Source organism: Diabrotica undecimpunctata, chromosome 6 (genome assembly GCF_040954645.1).
Source record: "Diabrotica undecimpunctata isolate CICGRU chromosome 6, icDiaUnde3, whole genome shotgun sequence".
Taxonomy (NCBI): Eukaryota; Metazoa; Arthropoda; class Insecta; order Coleoptera; family Chrysomelidae; genus Diabrotica; species Diabrotica undecimpunctata.
The window spans coordinates 69301521-69318503 of record NC_092808.1 but is presented as its reverse complement, the minus strand read 5'-3'; the positions used below and the strand labels follow the sequence as shown (position 1 = coordinate 69318503).

Here is a 16983-nt window from a genome sequence, read left to right as displayed (position 1 = left end):
TTCTTCGAAATTTCATGTATAAAAGCCTTCGAGTATTAAAGACTCACTTGTTCGTACCAGTAGATATGTTTCATTCGTTCCACCCAGTCCGATAATGATTTTTTGGCTGTGCTTCTTGCTAAGCCAACTACAAATTCTGGGCATATGAATGTTTCTTTTGCCCCTCTCATGGCTCTTTTTGTTCCCTTCAATACCAGTAAGGTCAGGCACCCAGACCAAACTTACTTACTTTATTACTTTTCCGATCCAAATCAGATTCTGAAAACAGTTCCAAACTTACTTGGAGTAATAACATGCGCTGTGGTTGGCCGGCCAAAGTAACAATCTTTGTCGTGATTGGTTACCTTGGCGACAACCTATTAAAACCCTTCACTTACAATGAACCCATAGTTCATTTTAAGTGAATTGTTTTAATAGAAAATTATTTTTGTCAGCTGAGGTTGATGCTATGAAGCTGGGAATTATTTGAAGGTCCGCAGTTGGGGCTGAAACTTTAATAAGAACGTCATCCATCCATTTATGTTCGTAAGATTTTATGTTTGATAACGGTTTTCTGTTCAGTTTTTTATCTTTATTCCAGAAAGTTGTAGCTGTTGTATTTTTATTCCGGTTGGAGGTCCATTCAATCCAGTGCTTTTTTGCTATATTTTTTAATTTTTTTTTTGTTCTAGCCGAGATCTCCTGATATTGAACGTAATTTTCAAAATTAGTTTTTTTGTAATTTATTAAAGCCCATTTTCGTTGTTTGATAATGTCACAATCAATATTCCACCAAGGAGGTGGGTGCCGTTTACATTTACAGGGTTGCTGCCGCATTTTACAGTACTATCCAAATTAGGACTTAGAAGTCCTCTTAGGAATTAGAACTACATAGGTGTTTTAATGAAAAACCAGTTTATTCAGAAAAAAATTATATTTTGACAAAACTGTAAAGGTGAACTTACTGCTTTTACCTGTTTTGTCACACGAGCTTCTGACAGTTCTCAGATATCCTTTCATCTCGAAACCAAACCTGAATGAACGCTTCTATCATTTTTATTTTCATAGTACAGTCGATTTTGTGGTCGAACTTTACAAATGGCCCATAAATTTTCAATGGGGCTGAGGTCTGGCGAATTACCGAGCCAATCTAAAACATGAATCTTCTTATTTCTGAAAAATTCCATCATTTGCTTTGACTTATGACAGGTAGCAGAGTCCTGTTGAACAAACACTCCTCCTTGGCTGACATTTTTGGAGTTCTGACATCAAAAACCTTTCTAACATATGATTTACCTATCTACCAATTTACTTCTTAACAAATTTCTACCATTCTTTGCGGTTTCGTGTCAACATTCTTGCGTCTGCCTATGTCACTCCCCTTCTCTCCAATATCTTCCCGATTACTTCATCCCCTGTCTGTCTTGATCGTCCCTTTTTCGTTTTTCGATATTTTTGCTTCCCACTCTGCTCACTGGTACGGTATCCTCCATCCGGTATAAATGACCGCACCAACTCAGCTGTCTCTTTTATAAACTCCAATGTGTTCCTTATATGTGTTCATTATTCTATTCATTTTGGTAACGCATTTTATAGCCTGTGTCTTGCTCTTTTGCCGTTCCGGTAGTACCCATGATTCGCTGCCAAAAGTCAGGACAGGTGTCTAAACTGCTTTGTAAACTTTCATTTTTGTATTCTGTAATATTTCTTTTCTGTATATAAATTTTTTATTCATTGTATACACTTATAGTGTTTTCTCTATTCTGCTTCTAGAGATCATGTTTCTTCTATTATTACTCCTAAGTATGTAAAAGTTTTAACTTGTTCAATTTTTGTTCCTCAATTTCTATATTAGGTTCTTATTTTGTTTCTCCTATCTGCATAACTTTTGTTTTGTTAATATTGATCTTCATTCTGTTTTCAGTGAGTACTTCTTTCCAGATTTCCAAATTATTCTGTAGTTTGTTTTTCAGTTTTTGCAATTAGCACCAAATCGTCAGCAAATACTCCTTCCGAGATTTTTTTTGCAGAGTTCTATACCCCACATTCAGTTTTTTACTTCTTGTTGTGCGTGTCTTAATAAATTGTAAATAATGTTAGTTTAGTGCTCATCCCTGTTTTAAGCCTCCTTTTAGTGTAAACTTATCTGATTGTACCGTATTATTACTAATTACGAGATTATTCTCATTGTATATTTTTGGTATCATTCTTAGTAACTTATTGTCCATACCTTTTTCTCTTAATATTTTACATATTGTCTGTCTTAGTACTTTATCGAACGCTTTTTCTATGTCAAGAAATGCTACGTATATTTTCATTTTTCTTTTGCAGCGCTTTTTGTTTTATCTGTTTTAAAGTAAATACCTATTTGATCCTGACCAGTACCATATACTACCACTTCTAAATCTACTTTGTCCTTCGTTTAATGTGTGTTTTGCCGTTGTTCTTAATCGTTTGTTTATTATTTTTTCTAAGAGTTTCATACATGTATATACCTACAACGTCAATCCTCTGTAGTTATTACATTCTCTGCTATCTCCTTTTTGTATATGGGTACTATTAGTGACACTTTCCAATCTTCCAGTATATCTTCATTTTTTCCATGTTTTTTTATAATTTCTCTTGTTATTCTATTCACTCCAGGAGCTTTTCTCTACTTCAACGTCAATATATTATTTTGTTCTTCATTAATGTCGTTTTTGTGTCACGGTCTTCAGGGTTCTGTAGAATAGCTTTTGGTTACTTTTGTTATCTTCTTCCATTTTCTCTCGGAATGTTTCCCAATTGTCTCTCTTTGCTGCTGTTAGCAATATTGTATGCTTTTTTATTTTTATATTTATTGTAATTCTCATTTGTTTTGTCTTTCAGATATTGGTTCCATGCATTTTTCTTCACTTTTACTTGCTTTTTTATTTCTTCGGACCACCACGCTTTCTGTTTCTTTGTTGGGTCTTTTTTACTAGTTCCGCATACTTCCTTAGCTGTATCCACTAGCTATTTCATCCAGAGATACTTTATTTTCATGAATTGCAAAAAGAAATTCTATAGATATGACATAGTGATTTGATCCTAGGATATCAGGGATGATATTTCAAGATATATTGTTAACTAGTTCAGGTGAACAAAAAGTTACATTAATAGCTGAATCTCGTTGATCAGGATGTCTCAAAATTCTAGTGTCGCTAGTGTAGGTTAAATTTAAACCATCTGCCACATTTATAAGTTGTACCCTGCGGTATCATTATTATGACAGCCTCATATATAGTGGTGTGCATTAAAATCACTATCTATAATTAAAACCACTCAAATTGTTTAAAAATGTTAACCCATCGATGTTTGTATTTTTGGAGGTTTATAAATAGATGAAAAATTTAACGATAAAGTTCCATATTTAATTTGCCACGCCAGCACCAGCGTAGCTATCGTCTCTGTCATTGCTGACTATATTGTAACCACCGAAAATGTATTGTTGATATATTTTAAACAAGTTTCGCTTATAAGAGCAATGTCGATATTTTTATCATAAAGACATCGTACTAGACTATTTTTGTTACCTAGGTATAGCAGAACGTCTATTCCATTGCATTATATTTAAATTGCGTGTTTTGGGATTTAATTTTATTGGTTTTTCAAAGTATCCAATCCAATAAACCAATACCTGTTCTGTACTGCTTGTAATTACGTTAATATCAATAGCTTGTCTGTTGTTACTTAAAAGTATTATATTTAAAAAGTCCATGATAAAAATCGATAACTTTTTTGATTCCAAACTAGAGTAGTTTGGTTTATTTGAATTTATTGGCGGAGGCTGTGAGGGTCCAAAAGAAAATAGAAACAATGGTTTGGGGACAGGTAATTGAATAGTGGGAGAGTTTGATTTTCTCTTCTTTTTCATTGGAGGTCTAGAGCTCGCATAAGTGGGTTGGGAAAAGATTAGGTTGAGTTAACGACATACGTTGGTTGTTAGGAAGTTCTGGAAAATTTTGGTCATAATTTTTTAACGGTGAAAATGAGTTGTGACTTTCTAAACTGGATAAGGAGTTTTCAAACATTTCTTTGGCTTCTTTAAAGGAGTTTTTTTGCCCTATGATTATATTTTTATTATTATCTTTATTTTTTTGATTATAATAAATGGGACACTTTTTTATACACCTTTCTTGAGTACTGTTACATGGATTAGATACGTGCCCATATTTTAAACATTTATAACATTGTTCTGAAGCTATTTTCTTGTGGCATTTTAAATTAATTTATATTTAAATTGGGAATAAGCCACAATTAAAGGTTAAAGTACGTTTATTGACGTTTCAATTTCCACTTCGGAAATCGTTCGTAAATTGAACGATTTCCGAAGTGGAAATTGAAACGTCAATAAACGTACTTTAACCTTTAATTGTGGCTTATTCCCATTTAAATATAAATTAATTTATAACATTGGAATATTTTCACAATAACCTACAAATTTCCTACCGGAAAAAAAAACTCGATTATAAGCTATGCGATCTGGTAAAATATTCCCCTCAAAAGTAACCACAATAGTTTTTTATACGTATTTGACTGTTTTGTTTTCTTTTTGGACTTTTCTCTTTAACCTGTATATGTTAGTAACGCGAGTGTATGATTCAATATTTTTCTTGAGATAGTTAGAACATATCTTATTAATTCTTAAATTTCAAGTAAATATTTCGGTATAAATGCTTTTAAATGTTCTGATTTCATTAGTGAATGTTTTACTAAATGATTTGCCTCTAGTAGTGATTTTATTAAAACCTTAATCCGGTTTCGGCCTGTACTTTAAATTTCCAAAACGCTTACTAAAATTTTTAAAAATAATATGTTCAACTGTCATTTGATGTAATCTCACTAAGTTGGTATTGTCTGTACTTTTTGTATATACCCAAATATTTTGCATATTGTACTGATCTGAGAGAAGATTGAATGTTCTCGTTTCCAACTGCTTTGCTGTTTACTGGAGGTCTCTATCACTTGGATTAATATTATTAACTCTTGAACTCGAATCACTTATCCATATCAGTATCTGTCGTCATAAAAGACGTCCCTTGTTTATTTTTGTCCCCCATCGAGGACCGATATTATTTGTATTAGTTATAAGTATGCACTTCTTAATTGTCTTTTCAATAAAAATTTCAACTTTATCTCTACGAACAGGTGTAAAAACTTGTTCACACTACACTATCGCTTGTCGTACTGGTATGCAGGTTTAAACAATACTGAAATCGTGTTCATTAGCTAGATATTAATGGTATGTATGTATTAAATATGAAGACATGAGAAATATGGGAATACGTGCTTGGTAGAGGAAGGCAATGAATAAGGACGACTGGAGAGAAATTATTGAGGAGGCTAGAACCCGAGCAGAATTGTAAAGCCCAAATGATGATGATGTAATAAATATTTCGAGACTTATACTGCGGGGCTACGGGAGTGACACTGTATCACTTTTTTTATAGAATGCCATTAGTCCGATCAGTTTTACACTTCTTCTTTTTAGTGCCTTGCGCTAAGCCGAATGCCGTTGATCTGGCCAGTATTACACTTACTCTTTTAGTGTCATACGCTATGTAGCGTACATGAGTTTGTGTTGATTTTCAATTGAACAGGGATTCTTTTCTTAAAACTAATTTAAATAGTTTAGGATTGAAAACAAAAAAAAAAATAAAAACAAAATAAAACCATATTCTAATAAATTAACAAAAAGACCCGGTGGTGCTGTTCTTGAATTCTTCTTCTTGATTCTTGAGGAATCATACCCTCAAGTCCTTTTTGTGGTGTACGGAGACCCGGTAGTGGGGAGAATTAAGAAAATTTTCACGTGATCTTGATACTATTGACATGTTGATACTATATGAAACATAAATCCCTTAAAATTTTAGTATATATATTTTATATAGGCATCTAAGATTACTGTTACAATGACTAAAATAATTAAAACTCAATTATTTTTCAGATCATATTATTAGATTGTATATTTTGCAAGGAATACCATTTGTAACAACTTTATGGAACATGATCTGTTATTATCAAGTTATAATTTAGATGATGTAACAACATAAATTTTTTAGATATTGATTTTGTGGTCATTTTTAGGCTAAAAAGGAGTCAAAGAAAGCAAGAGACAAAGAAGGCCAGCCTAAAAAAGTTCCACATACAATTGAGAGTCTAAGAGAAAAGGATGAAACCATAATTACGCATTTAGATGATGCTGAAAATGATCTTGTTCGTGATGATTTGGAGGAAGATGAGTTTAGTGAATTTTATAAACAATCATATGAACCTAAAGTATTAATTACATATGCTGACAATCCTATGAAAGTAAGTTTGAAACAAAATAATCTGAAAGTTGAAAATATAAAAGATTTGTAATATAATTTTATTATTATTAGCTAAAGACATGGTTCGTAATCACCATTTTTTCAAGTTTAATCACTACTCTTACTATACAATACTTTCTGAATCATTGATATATTCTTTATATCCAAAATACATGTAATGATCTTGTTATAGAATTATTTGATAGTGATATCTGATGCAAAAATTCCGAAGACTTATCCTCGTAAAATATACTGGGAAGCGTATTAAGCTGACCTGGAATATTGTTTAGGCAGGGTTAAAGCGACGATAAGACATACACTGGATCTAGACATGGCTGCCGAACAATTGCAAATATGAAAGTGCCCGGGTATGAATTAAGGAACTGAGAACGGAAAAAGAGAATCAGAAGATATAAAATTCCGGGATAGTATTATGACCTTAGCGGACACTTCTTCAAAGTCGTAGGGCTTGAGTTGGTAATGCTCAAATGTATTGAGCCTTATCCTATCCAACCCTGGGCAGTTACACAAAACGTGTTCCGGCGTCTCGTTATCAGCCTGATAGAATCTGCAATTCGTACTTTCTGCCAGTCCGATTTTGTTCATGTGCCCCTTAAGGCGACAGTGTTGTTAGGAGACCTACGACAACGTGCAGATCACTCCTATTCATATCTAGTAGATCTTTGGATCTATTCTTCGAAATTTCATGTATAAAAGCCTTCGAGTATTAAAGACTCACCTGTTCGTACCAGTAGATATGTTTCATTCGTTCCACCCAGTCCGATAATGATTTTTTGGCTGTGCTTCTTGCTAAGCCAACTACAAATTCTGGGCATATGAATGTTTCTTTTGCCCCTCTCATGGCTCGTTTTTGTTCCCTTCAATACCAGTAAGGTCAGGCACCCAGACCAAACTTACTTACTTTATTACTTTTTCCGATCCAAATCAGATTCTGAAGACAATTCCAAACTTACTTGGAGTCAATCTGATTCGATTCCAGTGCTTTTAATGCTGCCTAGCTACCAGAAATAATTTTTATAGATTTGTCCCTGCAGTTGTTTGTGGTTAGTTCCTGTAGGCACATTTCGATAGCATAGATTTCCGCTTGGAAGGTAGTAGAGTGATTACGTAGGCTTTCATTAAGGCAGCCTTGGTTTCCCTCGGTATACCCCAGCTCCCATTGATCTGCCATTATGAGATTCGTTTTATTCGACTCCTATTTGTCCCTTCTTGGAAAGAGGGCGGAAACAGCTTTTCGACATTATATTTATATATAGTATATGACTTCTGTATGTACCTACCTTCGCCTCCTTCACCATTCATGTATGTAATGTCAAGCATGACCTACACGGAGGCTGTTGGGGTAGTCGACATCGCTCCTTTTATGATTAAGCAGGCTTGTCGTTGAAGCTTATTCAGCTTGCCTTTGGTGGTCTTTTGTTGGCATTTAGACCACCATATTAGTGCGCCATACGTAATCATAGGCCTGACTAGTCATTTATAGCCAACACATCTGTTTGGATTTCAAACCCCATGTTTTACCACATATCATTCGACATGTTCAAAGAGAAAACTTTGTTTTGTTTTGACTACTACTGTTTTACTACGATTGACAGAGAGTTTTAGAGTGTGCTGGATAGAACATTACCATATTTTTCTCTTACCATAATTACTAGATCATCCGCATAGGCCTGAATTTCTACCCCCTGTGCGTCAAGGAGCGAGACCAAGTCGTCCATTTGCTGTTTTTGGCTAGAATCTCCTCTTCTTGCAGGTCGATTAGAATCAGCCTATTTTGCATACGGTAGCGGATATCTCTTTTGATGATGCTGCATCATAAAGAGAATTTGGTAGTGCAATATTAAATGCGCCTTGTATATTTAGGAAACCGGTTATGTAATCTCTCCTCTCCATTGACCTCTGTGTAGTAAGGCAGGAAATATTTCATCCTCTCCTGAAGATTTAAATGGAGCAAAGTGGTTTAGGCTCACTTTACGTTTTCCGGTTTGATGTTTATTCCAGAGAATTCCCAGTCTGCTTTCCTAGGTCTTTTAGGTCGTTCTAGGTTTTCAGCCTGAGTCTGCTCATCAGTCATTGTTAAAACTGGGAAAGAGTTCTGTAATAAGAGCTCTAGCGTTTCCTTTTTTGGTTCGGCAAACGTATCATCGGCTCTTCTAAGTAGGCAGCAACGCAAGTGTCGCCACACTCTTTTATATCTTTCCCTTCAGCCTTCCCCGGTTTTTTAATCACAAAGTACCCCACTCACTCGCTTCCAGTTAAACCAACCAACCTGTACCCTATGGGCAATTTCTCGATTTAGTGTCCCATTTTCCTTTATTTAGGAACCAAGGTATTTAAATTCTCCTACTCGTCCTACCTTTTGCTCCAAGCAATTCTACGTTCCTAACTATTCCTCTTCCTCCCAATCACATATACTCCTTTTTAGACCTGCTAACCTTAAGTCCTCCCTCTGCAATAGCCTTTCTCCAACACTTCTAAAAAATTTATTTGTTCTCTACTCACACAATATCATCAGCAATGAGCATTGACCAAGGAGCCAAAACTTCTACAGAACGCAAATGTCATGTACAAAAAATTATGTTTTGTACTGGAGGCTAGTTTAGGACTGAGATATATACCAAAAGCATAGGCCGCATAAGACTAGCTAAACAATAGGTCTGATGTTATTTGCACTGAAATTTCTAGAGAAACTGTTCGATAAACACATTAGGGTTGGTGTATTGGTTGAAAAATCAGGGACTGGATGACAGCAGAATTTTCTACGAAAATGGCATTGCAATGAAGTAAAAGGAATAGACGAAACACTTTGCATAGACTGCATGCTGAGGAGTTGTGTGATGCACGGAAGGTTACCGAGAGATACAGTGTAAGCACAGGTAGCCAGATGGTGTCCGCTGAGGGAGCAGAATCTGGTGATAGATTATACAAGAGCCCAAATTTAATGGCTCAGTCAGACGTGGAATGCAACAGGCTCTGACTGTAGTTACAGAATGGACTTCAAATGTAGGTGTTAACAAAATCCAAAATCATTAAATTTACCAGAATGAGTTATTTAGAGGTATTGGCTATAGCCAAAGGTACAGCAGAAAAGTGTAAGTTGCAAAGTCTTGCTTACTTTGGAATCACAGCGCTCTGAGAGCACACCAATGGCAGCTATGAGCTTCTACTCCCACTTTTGCTATTCTACTTCGTTAGAAGTGTGGAGGCGAGACTGGGATATTATAGACTGCCAGAAAAATGAGTACCGTAATGAGGCTATCACAGGACATTATAAATGAAATCAGTGATATAGAATGGGTGATGACTTTTGTTCATGTGGTATCCCGATACAGTGAATAGTTAAAATTTCAATATTTCTAAAAATTAAAATGGAAAATCCTAGTGGTTAGCTTATACCATAGTTTTGCTATGGTATAGTTAAAACTTACATAGAAGTAAAAACTTCTGATGTATGATGGTATATATTTAAAAATTATCCAAATGCATTAAAATTTTCTTAAAGTTGCACAGACTTGTTAGAAAAAGTTAAGAACACAATTGAAAATAAAGAGGTGATGCTGGGAACCTTTTTGGATATAGAGAGAGCTTTCGACAACACTTCGGTAATATCCAAAACCAATGCCCTGAGACGCAAAGGAGTCGAGGACATATGTTTGAACTGGATAGAATTTATGCTCAGGAATAGAGTGTTAAATACCACTGTCCTTGGAGAGACCGTGTTGGCCCGGGTCGACAGAGGAAGTCCACAGGGGGGAGTTCTGTCCCCACTGCTGTGTAATCTGGTGATGGACGGACAAGTAGGAACTTAAAAGGCAAATGGTCACAAAACGAGTATGCGGTTGATTTGGCAATCATCAATACGGTCGTCAGATATAGCAGGAGCGAGGCCATAGAACTCGTGAGACAATAGACTTATATTAATATTAATAATAGAGAGGGACTAAATATAAGTCTCCACAAATTCACCATAGTCGCATTCACACGCAGACGTAAACTGGAGGGATTAGGCCCTCTAAAGCTGCAAGGACAAGTAATTCCGCCAAAAGGAGAGGTAAAGTATCTCGGGGTTATACTAGACTCGAAGCTTACCTGGAACCGACAATTAGAAAAAATAACAAGCAGTGCAGTTACAACACTTATGAGGGTCAAGCGTATGTATGGGAAGAAATGGGGATTAAAACCGAACATGGTGCACTGGGTGAATACCATGGTGATCAAACCCTCATTTACCTATGCAGTGATGATGTAGACACTGATCTGGACACTTCAAACAGCTGGAAAAGCCAAACTCAGCAAGGTGCAAAGACTTGCGTGTATGGGGATAGCCAAGGAGAAGCCTGGGAGCCTATAGAATAAAACAATCAGTGAAACGGGGCATACGTCAAAAACAGTCAAAATCATGTCTACATAAAAAGAAGAAAAAGAAGAAGATATTCCATAACACGCTGTAGTAATAACTCATACCTTTCTTTGGTGTTTGTGCTGCCCAAGTTCAGGTGGCGAGAATCCGCATCATATCCGATGATGTTTTCTTTTCCAGAAGGATATTTCAGTCCTCTAGATAGGCCTTCCACATGCGCTTCTCGAGCACTGGTAATTGACATATCAGTCCAAACTTTGTCAACAGTATGGCCAGCGTTGACCCAAGTTTCATCTAGGTAGAAGATAATTCGATTTTCCTGTTTATACTGCTTTATACATCGCAAGTATCGACGCCTCCACAATATGATCTTATTTTTTTCCTTTAAAATACTATTTCGATATATTTTCTGAAACCTGCAAAATAAATTAGTTTTAAAATAATTATACTATAATTGATCGTGTAAAAACAAGCCGACTTCAATAAACAGCGAAAATATAATGTTACAAATATAATTTTTTGAACATTCGCGAATATGAATATCTGCTACCGACAATCGCGAATGCTACATTTATGGTGAGAAGTTCAGACGTAGGCGCAAAAGGGTCAATGCTTTTTAAATGCATTAATTTTTTTCGAATCGTGGAAAAATAATAAAAATATTTTTGAAAAATTTAAACGCAGAATTTATTATTATTATCCTGGGCTGAAAGAGATGTGAGAAAGAGATTTTGAATGATATATTTAAAATTAAAAATCACTCTAAATTTTCTCTTCTTTTTCATCGCTGTAACTTATTAAAATAAACATTATAAAAGTTTTCAGGGACTTTTGTTCTTCGGTAATGGAGGCTTTCATTGTGCGTTTAAAATTTTCAAAAATACTTATTAGTTTTCTGAATATTTGAAAAAAAATGAATGCATTTAAAACACATTGGCACGAAATGCAATAATTTTTTTCGTATCCTGAGAAAACTAATAAGTATTTTTGAAAAAATTAACCGAAGAATGAAAGATTACATTCTTACCGAGGACCAAAAGTCCTTTAGAACGACCAAAAAGTTCTTTTTGAATGAGAAATTTGAAATTAAAAATCACACTTTTCACACAATTTATATTTTTTTTTTCACCCCTGTAACTTATTTAAAGTAACATTATAGAAGTTTTCAGGGATTTTCGGTCCTCGGTAATAATGCAATCTTTCATTTTGCGTTTAAATTTTTCAAAAATACTTATTAGTTTTCTCAGAATTTATAATACCAAAAAATAAAGTAAAGTACTGAAGGCTGATAATGTGATTATATGAGGTTAAGTAACCTTTTCTTAATAAAAAAAACTATGAGAAATGAATAGATTTTGATTTTATTAACCTAATATTATCTTAAAATTATTTTTTTTCCGATATTCATATTCGTAAAACATTCGCACTAAATTTCGCAAATTCGAGTGCTAATGCGAAAATACAAGAATATGCGAATATTCGCGAAGGCGAAGACGAATCTATTCGTTATAACACTATTACTAACATTAAAAATCATACTCACCGAAAATTAATTGATTTCAGTACTTTTCCCAAAATAGTCTTCTTTAGATCAGGGATATGAGGATTTTCAGAAATTTTCTGCATATTTTTTTGGATTTTGTTTGGCGAATCATATTCTTATGCTCATCTGTAACAACTTTGTTTCCTCTATGATATACTTTTGGTGGTCTAAATTCACCGTTATTTTCACGATGTTCCTGTAAAACATTATACACTGATGACTTGATGATATCTAAAATTTAAAAATATAATTTATATTATTGTTGACACAATAATGCTAAGGCCGTCCGCACATTAAGCTACTAAAAAGAAACTAAACTAGTTGGTAACTAGAATTACCAACTGTTTACAAACTGCGACTCGCACACTACGCTACTGAAAATTAATAGAAACGAGTCACTTCTTGCCTGTACGAGTAGCTTTGTTATAGGGTGTTTAAATTTTAAACCTTTATATTATATTATTGAGTGTTATTATCGCGTTAAGAATGTCTAGTGACTCAAGTGATGAAGATATTATTCTTTATTATTATAATAGAAGACGTAAAATGCAGAAAAAAAGAAAGTATTGGGTTCATCCCTACATTGCAAACAATATAAATTGCAGAGCTTTTGTTGCTGCAAAAGAATTACAAGAAAGTGATGCTAAATTTCTTGCATTTTATAGAATGTCAAAAGAATCTTATTTACATTTAGTACAATTGCTTGTACCTGCGATTCAAAAGAAAAATACTCAAATGCGAGAATGTGTTGGGGCGGAAGAAAGGATTTTAATAACCCTCAGGTAAGGAAGTAACATTTATTTAATTATTTCTTTAAATGAAAACATTCTAAACCACTAATTCTAGTTAACTACTTAGTAATACTTAAGATATCGGTAGCTAAATTAAACATTAGTATTATTTGTATTCATTATATTTCCTACAAGTTCATAATAGGCTTTTTGTGGATGTTGTGTACTGTGAAGAGAAGGGGTATTTGCTTCTCTTATCGCTTGGATCGGTAAATATGCAGATTCGACCCCTGTCGAGGCTTGTGTATCTGTAGAAATATTTGAGTTTGGGCTCAAAATATTCGAAGTATTTTGTAATATATTTTCCATTAAATCGATGACTTTTCGCTTAAATATTCTTGTTTGGTGGCACGACATCATATTCATATCGGGTAGCAAGCTCAACAAAAACATCTTATTGGCATCTTGCACAGGATTCATGCTGGCTTCAAGTTTTTGTTTTTTTAATTTGAAATATTCATCGAAGTTTTCATCTGAACCATCTTTTGACTTTTTATTCCTATCTTTGCGCTTTGAAGATGAGTAATTTTGATGAACCGGTGATAATGGAAGTGGAATTTCAGGAGGAAACGACTGGGGAGATAGCACTGACATACTGACAATGAATCAGAATTTTGGGACGAAGCTGGTAGGGAAACGGATTTTGGAGATGGAAGTGGCTGTGCTGTCTATGAATCATCATCCCAATTTTCTTCTTCTTGGTCATCGCTTATTTCTTTTTCTGCTCGCCTTGGTAAATTCCCTGACGTGGCGGAATTTAAAACTTTTACCTATGGTAAAGTAAACTGCATTACATCAGTAAGGTAATAAGGCTTTTTTGATTTAGCTGACGAGCCACTTGGCGCTGATTTCATATGTCGCACAAATACAGCTCTTAAGTTTTTCCACTTTTCCTTGCATTCGGTTCCTGAAACAAAAACATACCTATTTAGAAATTACGTATTGCTCTCAAATGTGCCTATTTTCCTTATTTAAGTTTTTTGCGCCATAACTGTAAAAAATAAAGAAAAGAATAAAATTATGGCAGAATTATTAATATTGAATGTATGTATACATTAATTACTAGGTGCTACTAGAGTATGCGGTCTGCCTTATCTATATACCTCTCTGAGGTCCCTTAAAAATGCGAGAAACAGGTTTTTCTCGCTATTAGTTAAGACATAACTAATTTATGTAAACTTTCCAGGTCATTTTATTTGAAAATAGAGGTTGTTATTTAGGCAAACCATTTTGGAAAAGATTATACTGTTATATATATATATATATATATATATATATATATATATATATATATATATATATATATATATATAAATTACATCCAAACTGTTTTGGATGGGTTGGAGTCAATAATAGGGCTATTGGTTAACTATTTTTTTATTCTCGGGCTTTCAATTGTGTTTACAATTATTATCAAGAGCTAAAAAAGACAAAATACTTATAAGGTTGAACTAAAAAGAAAAAACAATTTTTGTTAACTTACCAAATAAAAATTAGTTTGGTAAGTAAAAATCACTGCTTACATCTTCAAAATATTTAATAAAAAAATGTTTTAATCTAATAAATGTTTCTCCGAAAATTTTTTAATTTTGAAAACATTTTTTTAATATAAAAATAATTGAATTTATAAATAAGTTCAAATAGCAACCAATTACAAATAGCCTCAATGTCATAAATTCCAACATAAAATTTTTTTATTTTTGACAATTATATTGCCAAAAGTAAAATTTCGTTTAAACATTCTTTTTTGTTTAGTAACAAAAAGAAGAAGATTTATTCACCGTTGACAGATGTCTGAAAGAATGTGACAGATATATGGAGAATTAAATATGACATTTTACAAGTTTTATATATAAATCATAAAGAAAGAATATAATTATAAATTTTGCTTAAATTTTGAATTTCAGATCTTTTGTTTAAACTATTATCATTTTTGCTAATACAAACCATTTCCAAAAAAGTCCTTTTAAATTTATTACTTTCACTACATAAAATTTTAATGTTATCAAAATCTATAATATGGTCTTTATCGATTACATGTTCTGCCAAAGCACAAGATGGTTTTTTAATTCTGCAATCACTTTTGTGAGAAATAATGCGATTTGAAAGATTTCTTCCGGTCTCACCAACATATTCAGTCTCACACTGAGTACAACTAATGCTATATACTAAATTCGTTTTTTCAAATTTGTCTATAGGATATTTAGTTTTAGAATATAAAGATGAAATAGTTTTGATGTTCTTTGTTGCTATTTTTATATTGTCAATAACCTTTAGTGTTTGTATTAATTTAGGTGTTAATGATGGTATAAAAGGTAGTGAATGATAATAGATGTTTTGATTGTTAGATACAATGTTTTCAGATTGAGCAAAAAATGGTGTTAAATTATTTATATTACCAATATTAGAAAAAAGCATCCTATGTAGCATATCTGGAGGATAAGAGTTTTCAATTAGAATATTTTTTAATAATTGAAGATCTTCCTGTAGATAATCTGGATGAGAAAGTTTTAAAACACGTTCTTTTAATCCTGTTATAAGGTTCATTTTCATCTTATTTGGATGGTGAGAGTAATAGCTTATAAATCTATTACTACATATGGGTTTTCTGAACCATCTGGTTTTCAACATATTGTCTGTATTTCTTACAATTCTCATGTCAAGGAATGGTAGAGAATTATCTACCTCTTCCTCAACTGTAAATTGTATATGTTGATTATGACTGTTGAAAATGTTGACTGTTTCATGAATTTTGTGTTTAGGAAGTGCCAAAACTAAATCATCTACATATCTCTTAATAAAAGGAATGAAAAAAGTGCAATTACTGATACAATCACTGATAACATCATCCATGACATAGCTACTTAGAATGGGTGAAAGACTAGATCCCATAGGACTACCAAAAATTTGTTTATAAAATACACCATTAAATATAAAAATATTAGAATCAAAAACAAAGTTGATAAGTGTTTTGAAATGTAATAAGTCAATATTAGTGTGTTGTGAAATCTCATTCCAATGTTTTTCAACACTACTTATGATTAAATCTAAAGGCAAATTAGTAAAAAGAGATGTTACATCAAAACTAACTAAAACATAATTTTGTGGTAATTGGAAATTATTAATGAAAGAACTAAAATCAAATGAATCTTTAATGTAAAAATTGTTGTTTAAATTATAAGCATTAGTTAAGATGTCAGTGAGGAGCTGTGCTATTGGTCCATTAGGAGGGCATAAAGATGAAATAATTGGTCTCATAGATAAAGTTGGTTTATGTATTTTTGGCAGAGCATAAAACCGTGGAGCAATAGAATTATAAATTTTGAGCTCTTTTGCTTTTTTATTATCAATAAATTTCTTTATGTTTAATTTAGATACTAGACAATTTGCTTTTTGTTGCAAAGTACAAACAGGACTCCTTCTAAGTGTAGTGTAATACTTAGTATCATTTAAGAGTTCTCCAGTTTTTTGTAGATAATCCTCTTTGTACATTACAACAGTTACGTTACCTTTATCGCTTTTAACAATATAAATTTCAGGATGGTTTTTAAGAAAAAGTTTAGTTTGCATATAGTATTTATTTAAAAAATGATCTTTGATTTCTTTATGCAAAAAGTTTGTAATAACGTTTGTACATTTAGATCTAACAACATCCTTTTGACTATCATTAAGTGGTCTGATTATTGATTCAATATCAGAAAGTAAATTAGGAACTCTAATATCAGATTTGGAAGGACATAAAGAAAATTTAGGTCCTAATGCTAAAAATTTTTTAATTTCAAAAGGAAAATGAATAGATGTTAGATTTTTAAACCATTTTTCTTGAAATTTTATCTTATCAAAAGCTTGTATTTTTAATTTATTGAACTTATTAATTTGTATTTTTTTGATTTTATGAAATTCTGTGTTGTATTTAATTCTTTGTCTACGATTAAATTCATTAAATGTGTGGAAATT

The 16983-nt window shown here is 32.9% G+C and overlaps 1 protein-coding gene across 2 annotated transcripts in view; it reads left to right on the top strand.

Moving 5' to 3' along the window:
* LOC140442676 (probable ribosome production factor 1) overlaps window positions 1-16983 on the top strand; it is a 207170-nt gene that overhangs the window by 55525 nt on the left and 134662 nt on the right. For both annotated transcript variants that reach the window (XM_072533670.1, XM_072533669.1), the window contains one exon: window positions 6088-6312. In XM_072533670.1, coding sequence (XP_072389771.1) covers window positions 6088-6312 — 225 coding nt within the window. The remainder of the gene's footprint in view (window positions 1-6087; window positions 6313-16983) is intronic.